Source organism: Arvicola amphibius, chromosome 13 (assembly GCF_903992535.2).
Source record: "Arvicola amphibius chromosome 13, mArvAmp1.2, whole genome shotgun sequence".
NCBI classification, from domain to species: domain Eukaryota; kingdom Metazoa; phylum Chordata; class Mammalia; order Rodentia; family Cricetidae; genus Arvicola; species Arvicola amphibius.
In genome coordinates, this window is record NC_052059.1 from 62,543,948 (window position 1) to 62,570,192 (window position 26,245).

The following is a 26,245-nucleotide window of genomic DNA, read 5'->3' on the forward strand; positions in this document are numbered from 1 at the left end:
ATAGGTCAACTAGCCTATAATTAATGTAGGCCTCTGGGTGTTTCTTTGGGGCTGAATGCTGTGGGATCAGGTGGGACAGAAACCTTTGTCAACAGGGAGGTATTTAGTCTTACAGCAACTTGCTAAGCCATGTTTTATTGATATATGTGTGAGATCTGCACTTTCCTCAACAGAAATGGAGAAGTGGATTGCAGGTCATGGGAACAGATAGGACTGAAGGAAAGGGACTAATAGGAGGAACACTGAACCCAGGATGGAAAATGAATGAATGAATGAATGAATGAATAGTGTGTAGACAAGCAATACATTATATTGTACAAGATTCTGCTAAGCTCCTAAAGGCTGCCTACAACACAGCAGCTCTGTGTTGTCTGGAATTAAAGACTCTGAAAGTCAGGATTGGACCAACATGCTCAACCATGCCTCTGCATACACTGGAGAAGACATTAAAAGTAAGAATTAGCAAAGTTCAAATCTGGGAAGTCAGTGAAACATGAGAAAAAGAATCAGAGAAATAGAATCAAAATGAAAATGGATAGGAAGCAGAGAGAAGTTGGCTGAGATTTTTGTTTGTTTGTTTTTTTTGTTGTTTGTTTGTTTCCTGAACTGAGCAAAACCTGATGTGGGAAGAGTGTCATAAGCTGAGCAGAAGCTACTACCATGAGTGCCTTAAAGTGCCTTTTACAAGAGAAGGGAAGAAAACATGTCACTGCCTGAATCCCACTCACAGAACACTTCTAAAAGCAGGAGGGAGAGGAAGGAAGGTTGTCATATGACCACTCCATTTGCCTTTGCTGGGACTCTTATGGGGACAAGTTTATCTGCCCCCTTGTGTGGATGCCTCATGTGTTAGACACTTCCCAAAGTAAATAATTATCTTGGTATGAGACAGGCTTTCAATCATTCTGATTCCAAGGAAGTCTCCCCTTCACCCCTTGGCATTATTTTTTTGTAAACAAACTAGAGAAGAATTGCTTTGATCTGATTCTGTGAAGTGAATGTTTTATGTCTACTTTATGTTTCAGGTCTTCAGAAAGAACAAATAAAACAAAGCATTGCTCGGGCTGTGTCAAAGGATTTGAGCCTGCATAATGTTTGAATTCTTGATTCAGCCTGAAGCATGGCTTTCTTCTCCCCCACCCCACTTTTAGAGACTTATACATGGAATACTTCTTGTTCGTGCACAGCTACTCTTTAAACAAACACAATTTTCACCAATAAAAAAGATCGCAGACTTGTCATCAGAAAGGGAATAAAAACAACAGATGGCTTTGTTCTCTGGTTTCAGACACCACACACATGTGCATGAACCAAGCTCCTTTCCTAGGATGTAAAGAAAAAACTAATTAAACCCCATGTGTCAGAGTCAATTACACCTGAGCTGATCTCCTTTGTCAGGCATTAAGATTCTTCATGCTGATATTGGCCACAGTTGCCTTTACCTGCAGTTCAGATTTCAGTTGTAAAGCCCATGCACTACAGCCGTCTACACCTATTTTACTGTGAGCTCCTGGGTGGAATTAGTCATCAAGCCCATTTTGGATAGCAGCTGTCAGGTGATGTTGTAGGTGTTGTGAGAGATGGGAGACTATTTATAGCACAAGGCCTTACTTTAAGGAGCTCCTTTCTAGGGGGACAGCAGTTCCACACACTTAACTGTAATAAGACATTAGCGTTTCACCCGGACTTCATCAGATGGTTCTTCCCTGAACTAGGATGAAGAGAGAAGATGAAATGAAATGCCACTTTGAGAACGCTGATGAAGATGAGAAATTCGATGCTGTGTAGTATTAATAATTTTTGTTAATAGATGACCTTTTCTTGTCTAATCAATTCAAGCTCTCTAAGCATATTCTTGCATTATACTCCATACCATTTGCAGGTCAAAAAAACCACAAACAAACAAACAAAATGCTTGCTATGCTGGGTGGTAATGGTGCACACCTTTATCACAGTACTCAGTAGGCAGAGGCAGGTGGATCTCTGTGAGTTCGAGGCCATCCTGGCTTACAAGCGGTAGTTTCAGAACAGCTAGGACTATTACACAGAGATACTCTGTCTTGAAACAACAACAACAAACACTCTGTTATTGACTGATTGTGGAGCTAAATTCAGTGTTGAAAAGAAGCATAACTCATATGACATGATCCCCTGCTTATTACCTATTACTTAGTAAAGAAGACAAAGTATAATAGTATTTGCTACCCAATTCTCCAAAATGTATAGGGATAGGAATTGAAAGAATTTTGAGCTGCATAAAAAAATAAACCTTATCTGTGGCACTGATTTTCTCCTTCTTCCTCTTCCCTCCATTTCCTGTCTTTCTTCTTTGGTCCTCTCTCCTTCCCTCCAACACTCTCCCTCTTTTCACTCCTGCCTCCTGTTTATTAGGAAAGCATCTCTCTTTGTAGCTCATTCTGTCCTCCATGACCCTCTTTCTCAGTTCTTCAAGTAAGAATTCCATTCTGCATTAGAATCTTGATAAACAGATAATTACATTTTGATAATATTCTGATTAAAAACAGCTTGGGAATAGGAGAATGTCCACAGACATCTGGATTCCTCTGACTGAACTTTTACAGACAACTTGCTTTGGGTGGAATGTCCTCTTAGACATCTGGATATCTTGAGCTTGATGTTAACATTTAACTTTTATTCTTTAGAAGCAACATGAGCAATTGTATTAGTCAGGATTTTCTAGATTAACAGAATTTATAGAATGAATCTCTCTGCATGTATAGAGAAGGAATTTCTTATTATGCTTTTAGGTTATAGTCTAGTTATTCCAGTAATGGCTGCTTGTGAATGCTAGGTCCACGAATCAAATAGTTTTATGTTCACAAGGCTTAATGTCTCAGCTGGTGTTCAGTATATGTTGGAATCCTGAAGAAGTAGGCTCTAATTATAGTAAAGGAATGCAAGTTCTAGCAAGCGTAAGAGCAAGCAAAGAGAGGCTCCCTTCTTCCATGACCTTTATATAGGCTTCTGAAAGAATGTGTGGCCCAGACTACAAGTTGGTCCCCACCTCACAAGACCTGGATTAAAGCTATGTCTTCCCCCCTTCAAAGACCCAGAGTAGGAGTGGATCATTCTACTTCAAGTGATTTAATTGAGCAAATATTCTCTTACAGGTGTGGCCAGACAGTTTTGGATTTTATTTAATTCCGGATGTAGTCAACTTGACAACCAAAATAGCTATGTTTGTTTGAAGGCAGACAATAAAAGGGAACACTTTTAGTAAATCTAATAAATCTATTTGGGCATCTTTCCATGCCTGTCAATGTCCTCAAAACTCACTTATTGAGGTAACTGACAATTCATCACGACTCTAAAACTGAGCACAAATTGGATCTGCAAATGTTTTCAAAATCTACAGTAACAGAGAATACCTCTACCTCCTGCTGCTCTATTTCACTGTCCAGGATATTCTTTGAACAAAGTTGCCTTCGAGTAGGACCGAGCTGCCTACATCTGCAATGCCAACACTCGAGAGGCTGAGACAAGAGTGCTATGAATTTCAGACAAATAAATCTGGGCTATAAAGAAAGATTGTATCTCAGAAAACATGAGAAACACAGTAATTTATTGGTCCTGAGTTTTATTTGTCTTGGTAAACAATTTCTTTATTTTGACTCTTCAGAATGATCCAAGTTCCTTGAAAGCAAAGCACAGGTATGCCCTTATTTCACTAATAAACATTGCATACCCATTGTTTAAAAGATTAACTCTGAGATTCATTCATTAAAAAATAAAAGACAAGAATGGGTATAAGATGAAAGATATGTCGTAAACACCATTTTGAACATAGTTTCCAAAAGTAGTTTGGTATGAAAGGATCTGTTCCTTGAAAGACATGACCGTTTGATGATCACAGCTTCTAAAAGGTACTGTTAGAACCCACCTCACAAGGGCATGGCTGCCAAATAGACCAAGATCTCTGTAGGAAAATGTGTCAGCCGCAGACGTTCTCTTCACAGGACTCCTTTCAAAGGACGGCACTGGTTTAGACCTTTGTTTCCCTCTGCACCTGCCTCAGTCCTCCACACTCTTGTCTGGTTAGGGAAAAGGTCAAAACTCCACTTATTACAGTTGAATCAGGGAGTTCAGACCCTGAAGACGAAACTGTGAACAAGAGGTGAAACAGTACATGTTTAAAGCAGATGTTGTAAGTCACACAAAATTTTGCTTCTTCACTTATAAAGAGGTTTTTTGAGGCTAGGCTAGAGAAGACAGAGGATTAATCTGTGTGAATCCAGAATAAGTGTTAAATCATATAGATACGTAAATAGAGAAAACCCTTGTATTTTGACATTAAAAGCAAATGCTGTATATAAAATTTTTCATCCCAAAAGCACAGTAAGGAAAATCGTTTTATTACTGATTTTACTCCATGAGCATATCTTACAGATAGACTGTGTGCCCAGAACTATTTTGTAAGTTTTCCTGTAGTGAAGTAGTTTAAGATTGGACATGGCAAGTGTTCTGAAGAGTTTGAATGCAAAAAAAATCAGAAATCATAAAATGTGTTCTAACCATTTTTATATCATTATCACCCCCACAATCAGGGAATTTCATTAAATACTCCATTAAATACTCAGAGTCAGTCCCATATTCCTTCGAATACTGCTCCACACCAAAGTCCTCAGAAGTTCAACTTAAAACATCAGAAACATCCAGGAAATTCCCACTGTAAAATGAATCAAAAGGTCAGGGAAGAAAGCTTTGGAAGAAACCGCAAAGCTCACGTGAATCCACTTTTAGGAATGCCAAGAAGGAAAAGACAATCAGAGCAAAGACATAAATATCCACTTTGCAAACAGATCCTTCTCCTCCCTCCTTCCATGACTACACCTTCAACAAGTAAAATAAAATCTGTAGGATTCCGAGGAGAACCACAAAATTACCATCTTTATGAATGTTTCCACATATGCCTTTTAACTTCTCCTTTTGTTCCAGTGCCTCAAATCTTTGTTGTGGGTTTCATTTCAATTGAAAATCCATCAGACTTCAATAAATCACCAACAGTAGCACCAATCCTGTGTAAGTTCTGTCACTTATTCATCAGAACATCTTGATCATGTATTTTCAAGACCAGAGATGTAATCTGTGTGTGTATTAGTATATCTGCTAGGAACACACTTCTACAGAACAGCTGCAGTGGTACAGAATAACAATTCCCCCACACAGAGGTCAGGTGAATGGGCACACTGATTCCAGCTTCCTGTGAGATGGGAGGCAATAGCAGTGTGGCCAGCAATACTCTGGTATTTTAAATAATCAAAGAAGGGACCAATTTCAAACAGTATAAAATACCCAAGCTTCTTGTTCCTCATTTTCTAGTGCTGGCCTGATCAGGTTAGATTAATAATAAACCAGAATTTGCCTTTGGCAAATGATAAAGATTCACAGGATGCTTGTAAGTTATTGTTAGGATGAAAAGGATCCTTGTAGTGGTTTCAGACTGGCTACAGAGACAAAGAGTAAACCATTGAGAGTAAGCACAAATAGTTCTTCTGTAATGGTATATAACACTGAATGTGCCAAAAACAAACCAGTGTCAACACATGTGGTTATTTCCTCCTTGTTGGACACAAAGCTGAAAGGTGAACTGTCCACAGCAAACACAGCTAGCTGTTCTAGTTTCTGTGTTAGACACATCCTAACTTCCAGACTTCATAGAGCATCTCTTCGGTGACTATAAGGCTAAGTATTTCATCCTTGGTGATACTGAAAGGCTGTAACATTGTCTTAGCACCAAAGACAAAAATCACCATGGAGGAGGACAGTTGTGTGCCTCCTTCAATAAGAGTGATGAGGAACAAAAGCTCTGGATACTGTTTGCTTTTGACTTTCTTGATGTGCCCAACTTTTCCTTTTAAACTTGTTTTATCAACAACTTGTTTTATGACAAGAACCCTCAAAGTAGTTCTATCCCCCTTGTGTCAACACCTGAGGGTCATATTAAAGAGTTGATACATTTTGAATAATTTCTATGCCTTTCAAATAGATTTTAATTAGTCAATTAACTTTTAGGTGTAAAGATGTTTTGCCAGCATGGGTAGAAAGAAGACTGTGCACTACATACATGCATTGCCCGACACGGTCAGTAGGGGGAAGTGGGTTCTGATTCTGACTTACTGGAGTTACAGATGGCTGTCATCTGTCCTTTTTGGTTGTTGGGAATCGAGCCCAGGTCCTCTGGAAGAGCAGCCACTGTTGCTAACTGCTGAGTCATCTCTCCTGTCCCTTCCTGCTCATTTTAATAATAGTCTCACTCTACATACCAAGCTTTTATTTTTAAAGGTTCTTCCATGGTTGGCATTTGTATGATCACTGTTAGTTTTGCTTTTGAATTTGTGTTTTCTACCTAATTCCCTTCTGTCTCAAAACTGTTTTAACTAGCCAGAACCAAGTAATAACCCAGTACTGACATATCTAATGGAATGCAAGCTTCCTAGTGAAATGTGCATTTCTGATAAACCCCTTGTAATTTCAGCATAAGTACAGCTTAAATATTGAATAGGAGATATTATTTTTAATAATGCTATTTTAATACCATGTTTATTTCATTTGTATGGGCTTTTGGTCTGAATAGTGTTTGTGCACCCTGGGACACCTCTGGAGACCCTGCCACCAGCCACCCCTACTCACATCCTGGGCTTCTGAGGCAGCTCTCTCTGTACCTTCAGAGAGGACACCAGAGCACCACAACCTGCATTCCTGGTGCTCATTAGTCCACCGGAAGGAGCTGGATTTCCTGGACCTGGAATACAGTGGGTTGTGAGGTGTTTGCTGTTGCTAGGAATTGAACTGTGGTCCTCTAGCAGAGCAGCCTGTGATCATAGCCTCTGAACCTTATCTCCAGGCCTCATTAATTTTTAATTAGGTATTTCCCATTAGATATCCTGCGCATTTGTAAATTTAAAAGTTAGATTTAGTTTATCGGACATTATCTGATATCTGACTTCTTATCTCTTCTGACATTATTTGACATCAGATAATTATCTAAATAGAAGATTGCTGAATCTATTGATTCCTCATATTCTCTCCTGAGCTTGTTGCCTTATTTGGTAAAGCTGTCGGTGTGTGTACATGCACAAACTCATGCGTTTTACACGCACACACATGCACTTGCAAGCACACACACACCACTGCGACTAAAACGGCCATCCTGAAAAAAGCGAGTTCGTAAGACTCAGTAGCTTGGGAAAGTGCTACGTAATCCGTTCTGAAGCTCAGGTTCCAGACACTTCTCTGCCTTCACAATTAGAATGAAAAGGGGAAAGTGTGTACCTGAGAGGCTCAAAAATGGCAGGTGTGGCCATCCTTGCCTTAAGTCATTGAACCAGCTTCACTTCTGAACCTTCAACTTTGAAGGGACCACAGCACTTTTCAGAGCTCTAGTGCAGGTTCCCCAGTAACGTTTGTGGTACCTTGTTTTGCTCCGTGAGATGGAGCAAAGAGTCAGTAATCTGTACTCATTTTTAACTTTTATTTTCTCTTTAATAGGAAAGGAACATTTCTTACAGAGTTCCTTTACGACTCACCTCAGGGGCTCCACCAAGCTGTCCTCTGTTCCAGCAGGTACCACTCTGCAACAGGGGACTGAATGCCCCTTGATTACCAGGCACCAGAGAAATTTCTGCTTGGATTGGAACGGTACTCCTGTGTCCTCTCTTGAAAGTACAGAGAGAGCTGCCTCCGAAGCCCAGGATGTGAATAGGAGCAGCTGGAGCCAGGGTCTCCTGAAGTGCCCCAGGCGCGGGGTCCCACCCTGATATAGCTGCTTGTGGGAGTGGAGTTGTCCAAGTGGAAGCTGTAGAGGCGTGGTGCTAAGGATTTGCCTGTCGTTGCCCCGGGGCGGGCATACGTACTCGCTGCCCAATCCCTAGCCTCAGTCTCAGCCTTATGAATAAACAATAAAGCCAAGCGCCCTCCCTCTGGCATCCCAGACAGCCCAGGGAGTGTGGGCGGCCTCTACGTGGGTCGTTTGAGGCAGGGATGCCTAGCAGCGGTGCTGCCGCTGTCCTCTGCGCTCAGCTGTACTGAACGCTCACAGGTGAGCACAAGCCAGGTTTCTGCAGACCTGGCGAGAGGAAGTGGTGGAGCGGGATTCCAGGGCCTTACGTGGTCGCTCTGTGTGTGGGGCAACCCTGCGGTTGGCGGTGGAGCACCCTGCACCCTCGCCGGAACGGAGTACCCAGGCGCTGAAAGAGCAGGGACAGCTTTGTGAACACTGGGCGAATCTTGCAGGCCTGGAAGGACTTCCAGCACTACTTGGTCCACCCCAGACTTACAGGTCAGTACCTGGGATCGGCCTTTGTGCAGACAGAGCTTCTAGGCTGGATGCTTTTGTGTGGGCTTTGCTCCTTGCCTCTCCCCCCCTCTTGCATTTCAACCTTGTGGGAAAGAAGTTCCTCAAGACTGTGAGTCAGTCCTTACAGAGCTTGGATCGCAGTGCTCCTGTGACTCTTAAAGCCTAGCAATGAAGGAGAGATTGGGGGTGGGGGTGCGTTGGCCTCCAGGATGGGTCTTGCTACTTTACAGAAAACAAACATTTCAGTGTTTGATGCTATGATGTCTGCGAGCCTTCTTGCTCTAACTGGATTCCCCAGAACAGATGAAGGACGCTTCCAGGGAAGGTCACCTCATTAGAAAGAAGGCCTAGGGGTCAGGCTGGGGAAAGGCTTCACTGTACTGGATACTCCAGCATGGCACATGGGCACTGTCCTGAGGCGCTGAGATGTCGCACATGCATCCTGGTCACTGGCAGAGTCCAGCCAATGTATATATAATCGTGTAGAAGATAAAACTCTGGCTAAGCAAGTGGTCAACCAAAATGGGACGCTGGAGAAATTGGAGCTTTCCAAGATGAGACATTCTTTTATTTACTTAGAAAGAAAATTTGGGTACCAAATTAAAATGCAGATCTCTTGTGGAACATCGCAAAGAAGGCTGCTTCAAGTGCTTCCAATGTTTTCCCTTTGAAATTTAAGGAAAGTTAAGGCAAGTTCACAAACCACCCACAGAGTTCTGAGAGAGAGCTCTTCACTGAGGACCAGTGCACGTGGTCAGAAATTGCCTGCCTCCCCTTCTTTCTGTGTTTTTCCTTGATCACAAGTCGTCTATTGAGCTCCTATGTGTGTCTCCCTCAGCTAAGCATCTTCTGTGCTGGCAGCTTCAGCACTGAAGTCAGCAAATCATTAGCGGCATCATTCAGAAAGATTCAGAGTCCTGGAAGGGAGGTTCCACAGTGACGGAACACCGCTTCTATTGTGCAGAGAATAGATTAAAGCTGTCTGATTCGCTTGTGTGGATGAACTTGAATTTGTTACATCGACTGTAATAATGAACCACACACTCTTATGACCAGTCTTAATATTGATTGCAGAACTCCCAAGGCTCACCAAGTCTAAGGTAGCTACAGCAACAGAACCAATTAGGGAAATGTGGATTTGCCTTTGTTTTCATGCAAAGCATCTGACTGTATATTGCAGGTGTTTCCTTCTGGAGTTTCACACCATGATGATTTGTCACTATAGAATATTTTATACTAAATGTATGTAGAGAATAAAACTGAGAAGATGGGCTCATCTTCTCTGATAAAAATCACTTGTAAATTGCAGATGTGCTTCACCCTTTCAAGTTGTATATGGCTTCTCTCTCTCTCCCTCCCTCCCTTCCTCCCTCCCTCCCTCCGTCCCTCCCTCCCTTCCTCTCTCTCTCTCTCTCTCTCTCTCTCTCTCTCTCTCTCTCTCTCTCTCTTGTTCTTTCTGTCTTCCTTCCTTTATTTATTTATCTATTTTTATTTTTCTTTTTGAAATTAGGTCTCACTGTGTAGCCCCAGCTGGTTTAGACACAGATGTAAACATGAGGCTGTCCTGGAACTCAGAGAGGTCTGCCTGCCTCTGGGCCCCTAGTTCAGTGACTAAAGGTGTGGGCCACCATGCTTGGTGCATTGCATTGTGTTGTTGTTAATTGAATTTTTGTTTATTCTAGCACAGGCAAAGAATCCCTTCAAAGGTAGTCTAGGTTTATCCTCTAAGATGAAAACACATTTTTTTCAGTTAATATATGTGTGGTCAGTCTTTTTTTTTTTCCATATTGACTTTCTTTATTGCCAATGAGAAAACTCTGTGAAGTTTCTTCGGCTTCCCTCGCCAAGGGAATGAGTTTCTTGAAACACAAAAGACAGGAATAAAGTGTCACATTGGTCATTGATAAGAACTGCCTGGCATGGTAGCAACTGCTTGCTGAAGGAAACAGCGCAGGACAGGATTCTGCACTGAAAATCTGAAAACGAAAGTTAGGTTAAGAACAAATATTCCACAGTTGACTCGTTCTCTAGACACTTGCAGTTGTCCCATCTTTGCACTTTGAGGCACGTGTCCACTGGAACTGTGTGGACATGTCTTATCTTTCACAACGTTTGTTTCTTCAAACTGCTGTCATGTGCGCAGTCATTACCTTTTGTCTGTCTTCCACCCTTTGAAGGAAACAGCACGGTTATGATGATGCCGCTGGTGGTGATGATGATGGCTTAGCAGGAGTGTCCTTATCTCTATTTCTCCATTTAATAACATTGTTGTAGTAATTTGCCCAAGGTTCCACTAGAACTTGAATATTATTTTCTTTTATTTTTTTCTCTCTTGTTTTTTGTTTGTTTGTTTGTTTTGTTTTTGTCTTTCGAGACAGGGTTTCTCTGTCTTGAAACAGTCCTAGCTCTCCTGGAACTAGCTCTTGTGGACCAGGCTGGCATCATACTCACAGAGATTCACCTGCCTCTGCCTCCCGAGTGCTAGGACTAAAGGCGTGCACCACCACCACCCAGGTTGAATATTATTTTCTAATTGTCAAGGCCAGCTCCTCTTACCAAGGATAGAATGAGAGAAGCATGGATATTTTGTTTGTTTGCATCATCAAATAGATCGTAGCTCAGGGAAGAAGCAATATGAGGAACTCATTTATGATCTGTGGGGTGGAGAGGGCGCTTGGCTTGTAGTTGACCTTGTAGTTGCACACTCACCTCTTCTCAGTCAGCATTGGCCTGGGCTGCTGCACCTCTTAGGGAACCTACTTCTCCTGCAGATGCTTTGTTCTTTCTCGGTCCACTGTGATGGGACAGGTTGCTGAAAGGATCCTCTTGTCATCTCAACTCTTTAATTTACAGTAGAGCAAGGATCTAGCCCTGTTCTTAGATCCTGTATTAGAGACCAATGACAGTTGCCAATATCGCATTGAATTAGAAAGGTGCTGACTTAATGCCCAAAGACATAGCTAGATTAATGGGGCCATAGTTGGCTAATGAAATAGTGTTGGCAAGGAGAACCTTTATACTTAAAATAAGACAAGTTAAAACAATGACAAACGGATCAATGAGTATCAAGAAAAGCACAAAGTGAAGAGAGCATTAAGAGACCCACAAAGAAGGAATGCTTTTTCTTTCTCAATCAGAGAATTACTAATTGGATTTCTAAATGGTGAGAGGGCCATTGAGAAACAAGCCGACCTGATGCTGTGAAGCTTCTTGTTACCTATAACTGCTTCTTGCTCTGTCTCTCTCTTTCTCTCTCTCTCCTTGTGTGTGTGTGTGTTTGTGTGTGTGTGTGTGAGAAAGAGAGAGAGAGAGAGAGAGAGAGAGAGAGAGAGAGAGAGATTGCAAGAGAAAGAAACTCTCAAAAGCCAAAGTACAGTGTAAATGGGGGTATGGGTGGAAGGGAGGGGAGGGAAGGGGGAGGAGGAGGGGAGGAGATGGAAATTTTTAATAAAAAAATGAGAAAAAAAATAATAACACAATTTGTTGGTACCGTTAAAGTGTCACATTGAGGAATCAGTCCAAAGTGGCCAAGTGGTGAACACAACATACTGAGTGTTGTCAAATCTTCTGGTACAAAAGAGGCACCGAATACTCTCTTCCTTTTTTAAAAGTGATTATTTATAATACATACTCTTTCTCCATCTATGGACTGCTTTCTCTATCTATTCGGCATTATGAGAAATGGTAAACAATGAAGACCAGTGCAGAAGAGGTGTAGTCTTGTTCTGAGTGAGAAAATTATAGGGATGCTACTATAGGTAAGGAAGCTGAGGAAAAAGTAGGAAGGAAATCGGCCAGGGTTTTTTTTGTTGTTTTGTTTTGCTTTGCTTTGCTTCGGTTTTGGTTTTGGTTTTGGGTTTGTTTGTTTATTTATTTATTCATTCATTCATTCATTCATTCATCCATTCATTCATTTATTTTACAACAATTACCTGTCAGAAACATGGTCAGGGCTTGATGGGGTACAGAGAAGAGCAAGTGTCAGGGCTAGTATGGAGGAAGCAGAATCAACAGAAAACTCATGAGTAAAGCATTTAAGAGGGAAGTATAATCTGCTGAAGATGAAGGCTTCCTTGGCCCTGGTTTTGGATAGGAGGTGCGCAGCTGTGTGGTTATACATTTGGAAACATTGCATTCTGGGTCTTGGAAAGGTAGAGAAGCCAAATGGCAAATGCAAGAACTGAAAGACTGCAAAAGACCAAACAAAACTACATGCTATTGCCAAAACAAGTTAATTGTCCTCTGTAAACATGTAGCGTTCTCTCTCATCTAAAAGATAATCAGGAGGATGGTAGCACCTACCTCTCTTGGAGGGATCGAATCAGGTAAATTTCTATCATGCCCTTAGTACAAATTGGCACAAAGCATTACCCAAGCAGTGGGCACTCTTGATTGGTCACTATCATTTTATTCTGAAGAACAAGTCATCTGAGTGGTCTATAATGGATTATAAAGGAGAGAGTCTAGACAGAGACACCAATTAGAAGGCAGTTAAAATAATGATGATCTAGTTAGTAAGCAACAATTCCAAGAGGATAATAAAGGACAGAATCACAGAAGTTGGGACTCAGGGATTTATCAGGGGAAAATTGTTAGTGATATTGAAAGTTGAGTGAAAATAAAGTTGTGTTTGATATGGCACCGAGTGGCTATTGGGTTTTGAAAGGCAGCAAAAGACCCCATCGGGAACTTGGAAGGCTATCTGTCGGTTTGAGGTGCAGATGAATTTTTTGTAGCAGTCAATACAGGATCTGTCTTTTAAAGTTCAAACATCTGTTTGGATAGAAAGGCAAAAGAACAGACCTACAAAAGGCTGCAGCTTCACCACCACCTCACCATCCCAGCAAACAAAGGGAATCTGAGAGCAGGAATTTTCCTCGCCATTCCTCCTCAGTCGTTCACAATATTTCTGTAAACATCAGTCAGTTGTCACAGCTTACCTGTGTCTTCCGTACTCTTAGGACAGTGTTCATGGTCCTTTCATAATAGACATGAAATTTAATTTTTCCTTTGAGTTTGGTCACAATAAAAATGATTGACATGTTGGGTTCCCTGTCATGTCTTTGTTTTGGTAACACAGTGAAGCAATAATGCTCTTCATCTCAGCTGGAAAACACAGAGAAGTAAAAGTGTACAAAACCTGATGATTAAGTCTAAGGCTACAGTATTTTGTTTGTTTGCTTTTTAACATCACCTTTCAATGTCACTGAAGCTTGACTATGCCCAGGCTTGACAAAGAAGCAGATCCTGGACTGTGTCTATTTAAGATTGTGAGAGATAATGCTTGACAGAACAGCTTATCTGCCCACCCACCGGTGGCAGAAATGCAGCAAATTGCTCAGAGGACAGCCAAGCCATTAAGCAAACTTGATAGGGAGTGACAGACAAGGTGATACTGATTAGCTTTCTAAGAAATGCTTTCTAAGCTAGGTGGAGCTAACGTCTACTACTTGGTAGGAATTTGGTTAGTTTGTCAGGTTTGTCAGAACTGACAGCTATTGAAAGACACAGCAAGAGAGCACCCAGAGATGCAAGATGAACAGTAAGAGAGGCATTCCTTCCTTTTCTTCATTATGTATTCTGATGACTGAGATAACTTAATGCGAGACACAGAGGCTCATAAGCAGTGAAATATTCCCTCTTTTCCCTTTCCCCAGTGGAGCAGCCTAAGGACATTTGTGTCTTTTCAGACAATATTTGCTCAGCATTTCCTCTCTCCTGGGCACTTAGACACATAGAGGGTAGAGTGTAGAGGGAAGAAAGAAAAGGCCAGAGACCACAGAATATGATTTATGTGGGGTTAAAAATGTTATTATTACCTTACTGTGGTCACTCTTTTGTTCATATATTCTAATTCCATGCTGTTCCCGTTGTCTGATGTTAACTCCTAAGAGGGGGATTGGATGTGCAATGGGCCTGGAAGATGAAGGGCTCTGAAGTCATCTGTTAATTTCTCTGAGTGGCAGAAGACTACTTGCTGCTGCCATTTGTATGGCCATTATTTCAGTTTCTCCTAAAGTTCAGATGTTGCTTGCAAAAGTAGAGAAAAGGGCATATGGCCTCAGTACACAGACACACAAAAGGCTTGTGGTTCACCCCCACTTTCTCCGCTGTAATTGGATTCGGAAAGCAGCACTTAATCACAGAAGCACCATCCTTTAGGGCAGAGGCAGATTTCTCTGCACACAGACCTTTAGAATTCTAGATGTAGACAGAAATAAGACCCTGAAGGAGAATTCTGTCTGGAAAGGTGGCTGAGGCTAGTTAAACCTTTGCATTTTGATCCTTTCCACTCAATCTAATTTGTCCATAAAATTCTTGTCTTAGTCAACAAGACCACAAATAATAAAATGTACAGTACTCGCTCACATGTGTGGGTACCTCCACTTCCTGGAGGAGACATACTGAGATTGCAGAAACAGTTTTAGTTTTCCTTCATGGTAACAGTACATGAATAGAAGTAGAGGATCCTCAAAGTATTTTCTGTTAATACCCTGTTTTATCCAAGGGGGAACTGAGGCTATTTATTCAGCATTTAACAGCAACAAAAAAGATTCAGTAATCATTTCCTAATGCAGTTCCATGCCCCTCTAAACACTGTTACAGTCCTTGATGTTTCCTGCTACTCTGATTTTATCTGGAGGCATAACATTGTGTAGACTGAGATCTTAGGCCGTTTCTGTGTTTTGAACTCAGGATGTTATGTATGCTAAGTAGGCATTCTGTCACTGAGCTGCAGGTCTAGACTCCAGGGCACTCCCTCCCTCCTCTAGCATATTCAGTAAGATTTCATCATGGAAGGAGAATAGGTAGCTTCCTGAGGAGATCTGTAATAAACCAGAAACTTCTGTAGTTATTATCAATTATTTGGTCTCTTACAGTTTCAATAGAATTTCCTAGTTCAGTTTGTCTACACAGAAACCCAAAAGTATGGACTCATTGCCCGTGGATACTTTAGATTCACAGTTTTCATTTGTCCTGTTTCAGGAAGGAAAAGTGAGAAATCAGGACAAACACTCTGTAGGCACATGTCACCTGGACTAAGATATTTTCTGGCACATCTAAAATAGAATGATACCTCAAATGTTGACATGTATTTTGGGATGTGTTATTTCTTCTTCTTCTTTTTAAAATCAAATGTCTTCTCCATAATCTCTTTTTAAAATGATGCTAGATGCTAGATAGAGATAAGTTAATGTTTAGTTCAGATTGTTTCAATTCTTGCTGTCTAAATGATATTTTTTCACTTCCTAAAGATCTTGGTGGTGTGGTGGCATGGAAGGTTGGACAGGATTGTTTCTCCTAGTCTCTCTGGCTTCAGCTTCCCTTGGCTACTAACTATAGGATCTTGGATGACATTGTCCTTTTCTGTGATGTGGATTCTCCTCTGTATGCTATGAATATGTTTTATTACCACTGGTTAATAAAGAAGCTGTTTGGCCTATGGCAGGGCAGAATATATGTAGGCAGGAAAATCAAACTATATTCTGGGAGAAAGAAGGCAGAATCAGAGATATCATGTAAATGCTGAAGGAAAAAGACACCAGAAACTTACTGGTAAGACCCAGCCTCATGGCAATACACAGAATAATAGAAATAGGTTAATTTAAGATGTAAGAGCTAGTTAGAAATATACCTGAGCCACTGGCCAAACAGTGTTGTAATTAGTATAGCTTTTGCATGATAATTTGGGTTCACACAGCACTGTGACTGCTCATGGCTGGGTTCCCTTCCTGTATTTCCCACAAGCTCTGTGGAATCATGATTCAGTGTAGCACTACTCTAGAAATGCAGTGGTTCAAGCAAGGCAAATGTCTATTACTTTATCTATTTCTAAACATGGGTAATTTGGATGCTGCTCATCTGAGTTGTTTTGACTCAAGGCATCTCAGGAAAGCTTGAGAAGGGCTAGAAGATCAGCTCACCAATGGTTTTCTGGATGGTACTGGTGTTGATATGCAGCCTCAGCTCCAATCTGTAGATTCCTTTCTACATATTTTTTTTTTAAAAAAAATCCAGTTTTCTTTTCTTTTTCAGCCATCTAGATGGCATTTCAGACTGAGATAGAGGTAAGAGCCAGTGGCTGGCTGTTTTGCTTTTCTGACCTTGAGGATGAACCCCAATTTCTGTCTCTGTTTTTTTATTAATCATGCTATAGAGGCAGATGGATCTCTGTGAGTTCAAGGCCATCCTGGTATACAAACTAGGTTCTTCAACAGCCAGGACTACACAGAGAAACCCTGTCTCAAAAAACAAAACAAAACAATAAAGGATTAAATGGGATAACATGTGAAAGTTTGTTATCCTCCAGAGAAGAATGTCTCATGAAATGGGTTTTTCCGTATTTCTTAACTTCAAATTATGTAAATCATCTAGGCAGTTTAGTTGAATACACTTGAAAGTAAAAAAAAAAATGTAGCCATCATAAGTTTTTGATTTTCATATTTTAATTTTGAAATTGAGTCTTCTAGAAAACTTAATGGAATCTTAGATAATTTTTTTGCATTGTGCTGGGAATTAGGGTTTGGTAAATTTTCAACAATGTGAAATCAAAAAGCTATGCACAGGACAATGGATACAAAGATTTTTAAATTGTGGAGCCATGAACTGTTTTAACTTATAATTACAGTTTTAGATATAATGAGATTGTGAGTAGTTTGAAGAACATAAAAAACCTAATTCCTCTAAACTATAGCTAACCAGCAAGAAGTGCAAACTTAACATTTAAAAAAAAATGTTTACATTGATTAAGTATCTTTTCTGGGTTCTGAAACTTTGGAAAATGAAGGTTTTGCGTATTTGTTTTTCTTGTCATTGTAAATAATTTAGACATTTTTAAAAATATATTTTGGTTGAAAAGTCATTCACATGCATTTTTAAACTCATAAAAATAACCGATTTTTCAGTATGTTTTGATATTTACCAAGTTTTAAAACATATTTTCTATTGTGACCACCATAGAAAAGAGACCCTAGCTGGGCAGGAGGGGGTATGGTATGCAACTTCATTACAGTTTAAGAGCAAAATAAAACCCTCAAATTCGTCGCTTACCTTTCTGTACTCGTGAAATCCAAGCTAAGGGCAATAGCAGATGTAGTATCTGGTTAGGTCCTGGTTCATAAAAACTAAGTGTTATGTGCCCTCACATGATAGGCGAGAGGGTAAAGGAATGTCTGAGGGCTCTTTCACAGGGAACCTGGTCTCATTCATTAGTACTCTACTTTCATGACAGAATTTTCTAAAAGCCTCATCAGGCAACACCGTCCTTATTAGGACTCATGTGAATTTTAGGGCGACAAACATACACATCGCAAAAACACAAAAGTTCTTTAAAAGTGATTGTAACTTTTCTTTCCATCTCCTAGACGTGGTGCTTTTCTACAGTCATTTTGTGTACCATTTTCTAGGGAGCTTTAAGTTAAATCGTCTGCAGAATTAACAGGGGAAAAGTGAACTAGGTTATCCATGTCTCAAGAGGACAAAGAAGTAGAACAACCACCTCCTATCTCTCTTTTTTTTTTTCTGGGAGGAAGTCAAGGAGATATTGTACTTCTGGCTTAAGTTAAAGGCGCTTACTTACAAAACATACCCACATGACAGTGTGCTGTGCTTTACTTTTCTACAGGATTCGATTGCTGGAACTGTCAACTCCTGCAACCTGTATTTCTCTTCCACTATGAGCAGACCGGCTCTGTTGCCCAGCTCTGTGCCTTTCTGTAGCGTTCTCTTCCTCACCTTAGCCACACAATGTCTAGCTTTCCCAAAAGTGGAAAAGAGGGAGATGGCACATGCTTATGCCCAGACAGAGCAGTCCCGGAAGATGGACACAGGTGACGGAGAAAGCATCTCCTCTGCTCCAGAGCACATGCCCCAGCAGACATCCTCTGAAGCTCCTATGGTACTGTCTGTGGGACCTTCTGTGATGCCATTAAATAAAGTCTTCTCAGTCAGCAAGGAACATCACCTCCCTGGATCTGGACTTCTGAATCCTACTGTCCCTGATCTTCATTCTTCCACTGAGTCAGCGGTCTCAGACAGTGAACAAGGAGGGCATGGTCCCAGTCAGCGTGAAGGACTGTCTTCTGAACAGAGACTTTCCAAGGCCTTGTCAATCATTGCTGTCCCTTCACCTACTTCTCTTAATCCTCACCAGGAGGGGCACCAGAGCATCTCTAGCACCCAGCCCATTGTAGAAGGGATCACAGTTGTAACAAATGACTTCCTGAAGTATGTGGATAATCAGTTGTTTGCAACTGAAAGTCAGGAAGCAGTTAGCTTGGGAAATACACCTTCATCCTATATCAATACCAAAGAAATGCTAACTGCCAGTCCAAGAACAGAGAAAGCTGAAACAGATGCAGCCAAGAGGACGACTGCCTTTTCTGGGGTCGATTCCACAGCAGACACAGAGCATGATGGGGAGAGGTCCTCGGAGGAATCAGATGACAATGTGCAGACCACTGCCACCACATACTTGGAGACACCCCCTGAGGATGTTCTGAATATTGATCCAACAGCTGACAGTCTTCTGGCGGACCTCAAGGTCACAGTGAGTGTCAGCACAGCTGTTCCGGTTTCTTCTGACACAAGTGATGAGTGGGATGACACCAAATTTGAGAGTGTAAGTCAGGCAAGGACCAGAGATTCGGGAGACCATGCAGAGACTCGGGTGAGAACAGAGCCATCACGTGGAGCACATGAGAGCTTTGAAGGGACTGAGGGGAGCCCCACTTCCACAGAGGTTAACAAGGTGGCACCCCTGGGGACAGCTCTGGTAATTGCACTGGAGCAAGAGAGATCACCAGTCTTTGCCCATCAGATTCCCTTGAGTCCCAGGAGTCTGACAGAAGACCCTGAGGTTTCCACTGTGAAACTGTTACCAAGTGCTGGAGGCTTCACAGCCTCCACCCTAGAGGACAGGACCATGCTTTTCTCAAAGACTGAAGTTTCTACCTCTCAATATGAGTCTCAGACACATCAGGGAGTAGGAGATAAGTTAAAAGGTAAGAGGATAAAAGTAAAGAATGAAAACAACCATGAAAATACCCCAAGTGTTGTTTAACTTAAAAACTTTCAATTTGGATTTATTTTTTTTATTTTATTAATTTTTTAATGTATTTGAGATCAGATCTTAACTTCACTATACAGTTTCTGAGATAGGCTCTTGACTTCACAATTTTCCTACCTTTGCCCCTAACTCTTGGGAGTGAAGATGTGTGTCATCATGCCTGCCTGGTTTTGTTTGTTTGTTTGTTCACTTTGGTTTTAGTCTTAAACTTACCATGTAGTCCAGTTGACCTCAAGCATATGACTGTCGCTACCTCCTGAGGAGTCAGAGTTTAGAAGTGGGCTGCTGACTTAGGCTTTGGTTGCATTTTTTCATGGTGACTTAGAAACAATTACTCAAGTTTTAACCAAATACAAAATACTCAAATGAATCATATATATTCTATTAAAAAATCATATCCCACATGTGTCAAGGTCTTCACCTGAGGACTGTTTCCTGTACACCCCAGTTCTCCATGGGATACTTGGAGATGTTTTGAGTTCTTTTGGCTGAGGGTTCCTTCTGGATCTTTTGGTTAGGGGCCAGGGATGCTTTAGAACATTCTATATCTGCAGGACAGTGTCCAGAAGGAAGGTCTTAGCCAATCTATCAACAGCATCGAAACCAATGTATATTTCAAATAGTTGAATATTTTTCAAATCTTTTGTCATGACAATATAAGTACATATATAAGTACAAATGAAGCAGGTATATATTTTAGTTTCACAACAATGTATGAATAGGTATTATTTATACCTAAGTATATGCACATCTCTGGTATTTCTCACCAAAAATAATTACACAAAATTTATCTTGTAGTTTTAACCACTTGGTTCTCTAACCTTATTTAACCCAAAATAAATAGTTTAGAGATAATATGTAAAGAAAATACAAATCCTCAACTGGCTTCATTCTGGATTTTTTACTTTTTCTTGGCCTTCATATTTTTTACTATTAGAAGGTAAAACCCCAGTATTAGTTGTTGATGGATTATGTTTTTATTCTGTGTTTGGTCACATGATAGCATCCGAAAGGAAAAACTTTGTATAAAATGAATATATTCATTGCAAATTGTTTTAGAATGTGCAAATCTTATGACCTAGATCAAGTATCCTATTAATAAAAAGAAAAGAACAGATTTGTTGTATGACTTATAAAGTTCTGTTGAGATGTAATTAAAATATAAAAGTGATCATTTTATAAATAATAAAAGTACAACTGGATAGTTTGTGTGCCTGTTTTGAGTTTTAAGTTTTTCTGTTTGTTTTGAGACAGTATCTCAAGTTGCTCAGTGACACTTGCTATATAACCAAAAGTGGCCTTTAGTTCCTGATTCTCTTGCCTCTCCTTCTGGACTGCTCTGATTACCATTGTGTCTTACCATGCCCAGTTTCTAACTCATTTTGAGAATACTGACATAGATGTTAAGTGTGCATTTTCATAGATGCTTCCAGAAGATATTTTATAAGGTCTATTCAAATTTTTCATGAGGGAACAGTTTCCCCACTGCGTAACCCTGTGTGGCTTCAAAAGCACAGAGGTTAGCATGCTTTGAATCTCAAGAGCTGAGATAAAGGCATATGCAACCACTCACAGCATAACGTGATTTGAAAAAGACATGAAGTTGAGCTTGTGTAAACTTGAAGATGTTAAATAGGATGAAACAATAGCTTCAATTGTCTGTAGCACTTACGTTTCTAGAACATAATGTATGTATGTAATGTATGGCCCCTAGCATACATTACGTCAGCAAGCCTGTATTGTATTTTAGACTTTTATAGCTGCAAACTAGAAAGTACAATGGATCTGGTCATATTCAGGCTATTTTGGTGATCAAATATGCTCTCAGTAATAACTGCTTCTTTGCCTACTGTTTTGTGAGCAGGCTCAGTGGTTAGAGCCCCTGCTGTACTTGCAGAGACTTAAGCTTGGTTCCCAGCACTACATCAGGAGGCTCATTATAACTCCAGGTCCAGGGAAACCAGCATCCTTTCTGGCCTCCAAGGACACTGACACTAATGTGCACAAACAACACATACTTAAAAATAAAACAATTTAAAAAGCTGTCTACGGAAAAACTGCTTCATGCAAGGCACTGTGATTCATCTTTGGAATATAAAGATTTTTGCCTGTTTCAAAAAAATGAAATAAAGAAAGGAGGGAAGGAAGGAAGGAAGGAAGGAAGGAAGGAAGGAAGGAAGGAAGGAAGGAAGACAGTAGGTAAATAGTGTTCTTATTTAATATCTAAGGAAACTGGAAGACCAAAGATGTTCAGTAATTAGCTTAAGATCAAAAACCTAAAGAGCTCTTGAACCAAAATTCAGACCCAAGTAAATTGGCTCTGTCGTCTGCCTTTTTGACCACTGTGGAATAGGTTTCTATGGGTTATGTTATTCTCCTTCTTCTTTATCACATGTGGGAGGGTAAGTTAATAGTACATACCACACCCTGACTGTCCTGCCTGTCCTTCCCAGAAACTAGGTGAACATTGGTTGATGTGATTATTTTTTTTTCATTTGAAAATGCCAACTTTCTTCCCCTCTTTTATATATGTAAATGTAAACATAAGTATAGAAAAATACTTCTGAGAGGTTTAGTGTAACTTAGTTCTGGGTAGTTTGTTTCCTAACAGACTGAAGCAACTAATATTCAAGCATGTCTGAGAAGCTCAGATAGCCATCTTCCTATTTTGCTTCAATTTTGTTTTAGGATTTTTTAAAATTATTTATTTATTATGTATACAATATTCTGTCTGTGTGTATGCCTGCTGGCCAGAAGAGGGCACCAGACCCCATTAAAGATGGTTGTGAGCCACCATGTGGTTGCTGGGAATTGAACTCAGGACCTTTGGAAGAGCAGGCAATGCTCTTAACCTCTGAGCCATCTCTCCAACCCCAGTTTTTTTTATTTGTTTGTTTTTACATTTCCTTCTTTTTCTCTGCCTCAGATTACCCCACAACTCCCCCAAGCAACTGCAGGAACATTTGCTTATTGGCCTTGGATTCCCAAGTTGTATTTGTTGTCTGGGCTCTGAAAGAACCATCTACCCGTTTTCATTATATCGGCCCCCGCAGAGACTTTAATGTATAGTAATTTGGTTTGTTTAAACCTGTTTCCCTCCTTTGCAGGCATCACACAAGAGATGACAATGGCCACACAAGAACCAGACTCCACATTACCCTTGGTGACACAAGAGCACGTTGAGGTCCCCAGAGGCAGTGGTGAGCCTGAGGATGGTATGCCATCCCCCTCTCCTTTGTCTGCTGATGTGGGTGCCACTGAGCTCTCCAGAAGATGGGAGTCTCTGGCCTCTCGGGCCTCCACAGCTGTTGTCCCTTTGTCTCTCGAAGTTACCTCTTCTATGGAAGGTCAGTACACGAGTGTGGGTTCAGCGTTTGGAGGAGGAGTGTGGACCTTTACTGTGAATTACCGGGATGAGTGAGGCACCTGGCCCTTTCACCAGCATGCATTTGTTCCTACCTGGAAAGATGGTCAACTCTCTTTGCTTGTAGAAATGTGTTATAGCCTCAAAGGATGAGGTGACTCTTCTGGTCCTCAAGTATTAGCCTCCTGAGGCCTGCCAGCCTCCTGAGCCCTGCCTCCTAAAAGCCAGGGTTGGGAGTTTAAAAATAGTAAAGACCTGGGTTTGGAGCCACCTTTGGCCCTCTTTAATACTGTGACATCGGGTAAGCTGCTGAACTTTTGTAGGCCTCTGTTCATTTCCAGAACTGTATACTTATGTTATTGTAAGGAAGTAATCTATGAAAAGGGTTTTCTATATAATAGACTCAGGTGCTCTTCTCCCTCCAGGGCAACGAAGTTTTAACACTTGGCTGGTTATCAGAATAGAGATAGAGAGAGAGAGAGAGAGAGAGAGAGAGAGAGAACATATATAAAGAGAAATAAATATATATACATATATGTATTCATTTCTCTATTTATCATCGTCCAAGCAAAGATGAGATACTGATTGAGAAATTTTAAAAATATAATAAATGCTTTCTATTCCTGCCTCCTAATCCTCCTTCTAAAACAAAGCACACAAAACTCACCTCTAGAGTCTGACAATAGCCTTTATGAAATCTGATGACCTGTACCCTGTCTCTTTTCTGACTGGTAACCAGCATTATCAAGTTTGTTTTGCTAATCTCCTTCATGCCACACTACCTCCACCTCCAGGTTTCGTGTATCTATAGTTACAAGTACACATTTTCATCTTTTTTTCTTTTTAAACCTTTGAGAAAAATACTGTGCTACAGGTAATATTTTTGGAAGTCAGCATTTTCGCTTACCGTCCTGATTGTCAGACATCCTGTAGTTTCTTTATTCTGACCATCTTGTCATTATGGAAGCACATCACATTATCCCTGCAGTATTGTTCCGTGCTCCCGCAGTCTGCATCTGGACCATCTCCAGGTACAGCTATTGTAACTTCAGCTGTGGTGAACACTCTTTTGCATGATCTGCATTAGACAGTGAAGGACTGTTTCATAGGTAGTGGGGTTGCTGACCATAGAGTGTATGAGTATCTGACAGTGACATTAGGAACCTATGTCTCCTTTTCATAGTGGTTGTTGCACCAATTTATATTCCCATAAGAAATATAAGGGGACCTTGTGGCTCTATATGATGGAAATACACACACACACACACACACACACACACACACACACACACACACACACATATATATATATATATATATATATATATATATATATATATATACTGTTTTACAGGCAAAGAGATTCTGATTCAGAAAGTTAGGAATGTGTAAATTCTGTCTGGGGAAATTCTAACGATTCAAGCTATGATTGTTGTAGTTTCTTTAGGTGTGGGGCACTTGGAGCTTCATTTGGATGTTTTGAAAGAGTCTACTTTAGTCATAGGTCTGGGTTCAGACTTTTCCCCCCTGATTTTGTGAAGCGTGCTTGTTCTTTCCAAAGCAATCCCTGCCATTTAACTTGGCGCATTTAAATTTCTGCCATTGGTATCCATCCAAAATTCAGCACCATCCATTATACTATTGATAAAATAAGTGAGAGAATAAATTTCAAAAGCAAAATTATGATTTGGGGCCGTGCCTCTTCCCAGATGATGAAGTATTTCTGTGTGTAGCTGAGTTAGGTGAGAAGAGGAGCTGAACCAAGTGCTGAATTCACTGTGTCTAAGACACTGCTTTTTCACCTTCCAAAGCTCATGGTAGCATTTCCTATAATGATTGTCTTGTGGGTCAAGTCTTGTCTCTTGTGTTTGGCAGACCTAATGGACACAATCACTGGACCAAACAAGGAATTCATACCAGTTTTGGGCTCTCCAGAGGCACCCCCTGCAATAACTGTAGAAACTCCCACAATTTCTCCAGCACGCCCATCTGAGGGAAGAACTATTTCACCCATCAACCACCCAAATACAGCTGCCTCCTATGGGTTGGAACAACTCGAATCTGAAGGTACCCTTGTCTCTGACCACATATTTGAGAAGCAAATAAGCAGATGTAAATTTAAGTCACTGGGTAAACTGTCCTACCACCAAAGAGTTTCTTAACAAAACCCTTTGCATAGGGTCCCTCCCTGTGATTCCAATTAAATTTACATGGGCAAGATATGGCACTAACATTTAAAATGAGTGTATGAGTTGGCTACATTATGAAGACTGGGTGAGAATAGTAAGTTTAAATGGAGGAGCTGTGCTTTCTCCATCTGATTGTTTTGATGAATGTTTAAATCTGTGTTTTCGTAATATCACCCTATCAGTACTAGGAGGATATTAACATATCACTTAGTAACATCTTTGAGTAACTGTCTAAAGAAAACAGTTTCTTTATTAATTAATACTGAGTAATTCATGCCAAATTTTACAATTTAAGGCATTGACTTTGGCCTTGAAAAATGTAATGGAGGAATAGCTGAACATCAATGAACAACAGGAATGGAGACAGGGCCCACAGTCACATGACTCCTTGAGTGAGCACCCTAAAAGGTGAGGAATATCAGGTTGTAGGTGTAAATTTTTAGAAGGTTCATTACAGGACTGCTGACTCAGAACACTGGGAAGCTTTTTCTTTTAAAAAAAAATTACATTTATTATATATACTGTGTTCTGTATTTAGGACTGCATGTAGGGCTGATATCAGAAGAGGGGACTATAGATGGTTGTGAGCCACCATGTGATTGCTGGGAATTGAATTCAAGACCTCTGGAAGAGCAGCCAGGGCTCTAAGCTCTGAGCCATCTCTCCAGCCCCCAGGGATGCTCTTATTAGGTAGTCAGCCATGTCCTAGGTAAGCAAAAACAAAAGTACTGGGATTTTATTTTATGTTTTCTCAGCTGCAAAGAAGAGGTTCAGCTGGATGCATAGGAGAGCCTCCCTCCCACAAAGATTCATTTTATCATTTTTTCTTAAATCATGAAGGTGTGTGTGTGTGTGTGTGTGTGTGTGTGTGTGTGTATGAGTGTATCCCATGTGTGTATTGATGCCCTTAGAGGCCAGAGGCATCTGATCCTCTGGAATTAGAGCCACAGGAAGTTGCCATGGGTGCTGGAATTTAAACTTGGATCCTCTGTAGAAACAATACACAACCTTAACCGCTGAGCCATCTCTCTAGGTCAAGTCTTATAGCCTTCCAGGGTGACACTTGTAATCTACTCACCGAGATACATAACATTTTAAGAGTGGGTTGGAGGATTTCACAGAGGAATGCTGGTTTAAGAAGCAGGCCACCGTGGTCCTAGAGGCTAACATTCTTTCACAACACATGAAGACAGATACCATATGGCTTTGGGCTCAATGCCTCTTATTTTCAGTTCCCTTGAATCTCGTCTATAAAAAAATCAGGCTTCCTTAAATTAACCTGAGAGGTAGCTGGCAGCACTGCTTGG

The 26,245-nt window shown here is 40.7% G+C and overlaps 1 protein-coding gene across 1 annotated transcript in view; it reads left to right on the forward strand.

The window, feature by feature from the left end:
* Armh4 (armadillo like helical domain containing 4) overlaps positions 1–26,245 on the forward strand; it is a 112,144-nt gene that overhangs the window by 3,051 nt on the left and 82,848 nt on the right. The window contains exons 2-8 of the mRNA XM_042054089.1: positions 322–452; positions 6,596–6,773; positions 8,254–8,426; positions 17,943–19,320; positions 20,636–20,638; positions 22,493–22,732; positions 24,625–24,816. Of these exons, the coding sequence (XP_041910023.1) occupies positions 322–452; positions 6,596–6,773; positions 8,254–8,426; positions 17,943–19,320; positions 20,636–20,638; positions 22,493–22,732; positions 24,625–24,816 (2,295 nt within the window). The remainder of the gene's footprint in view (positions 1–321; positions 453–6,595; positions 6,774–8,253; positions 8,427–17,942; positions 19,321–20,635; positions 20,639–22,492; positions 22,733–24,624; positions 24,817–26,245) is intronic.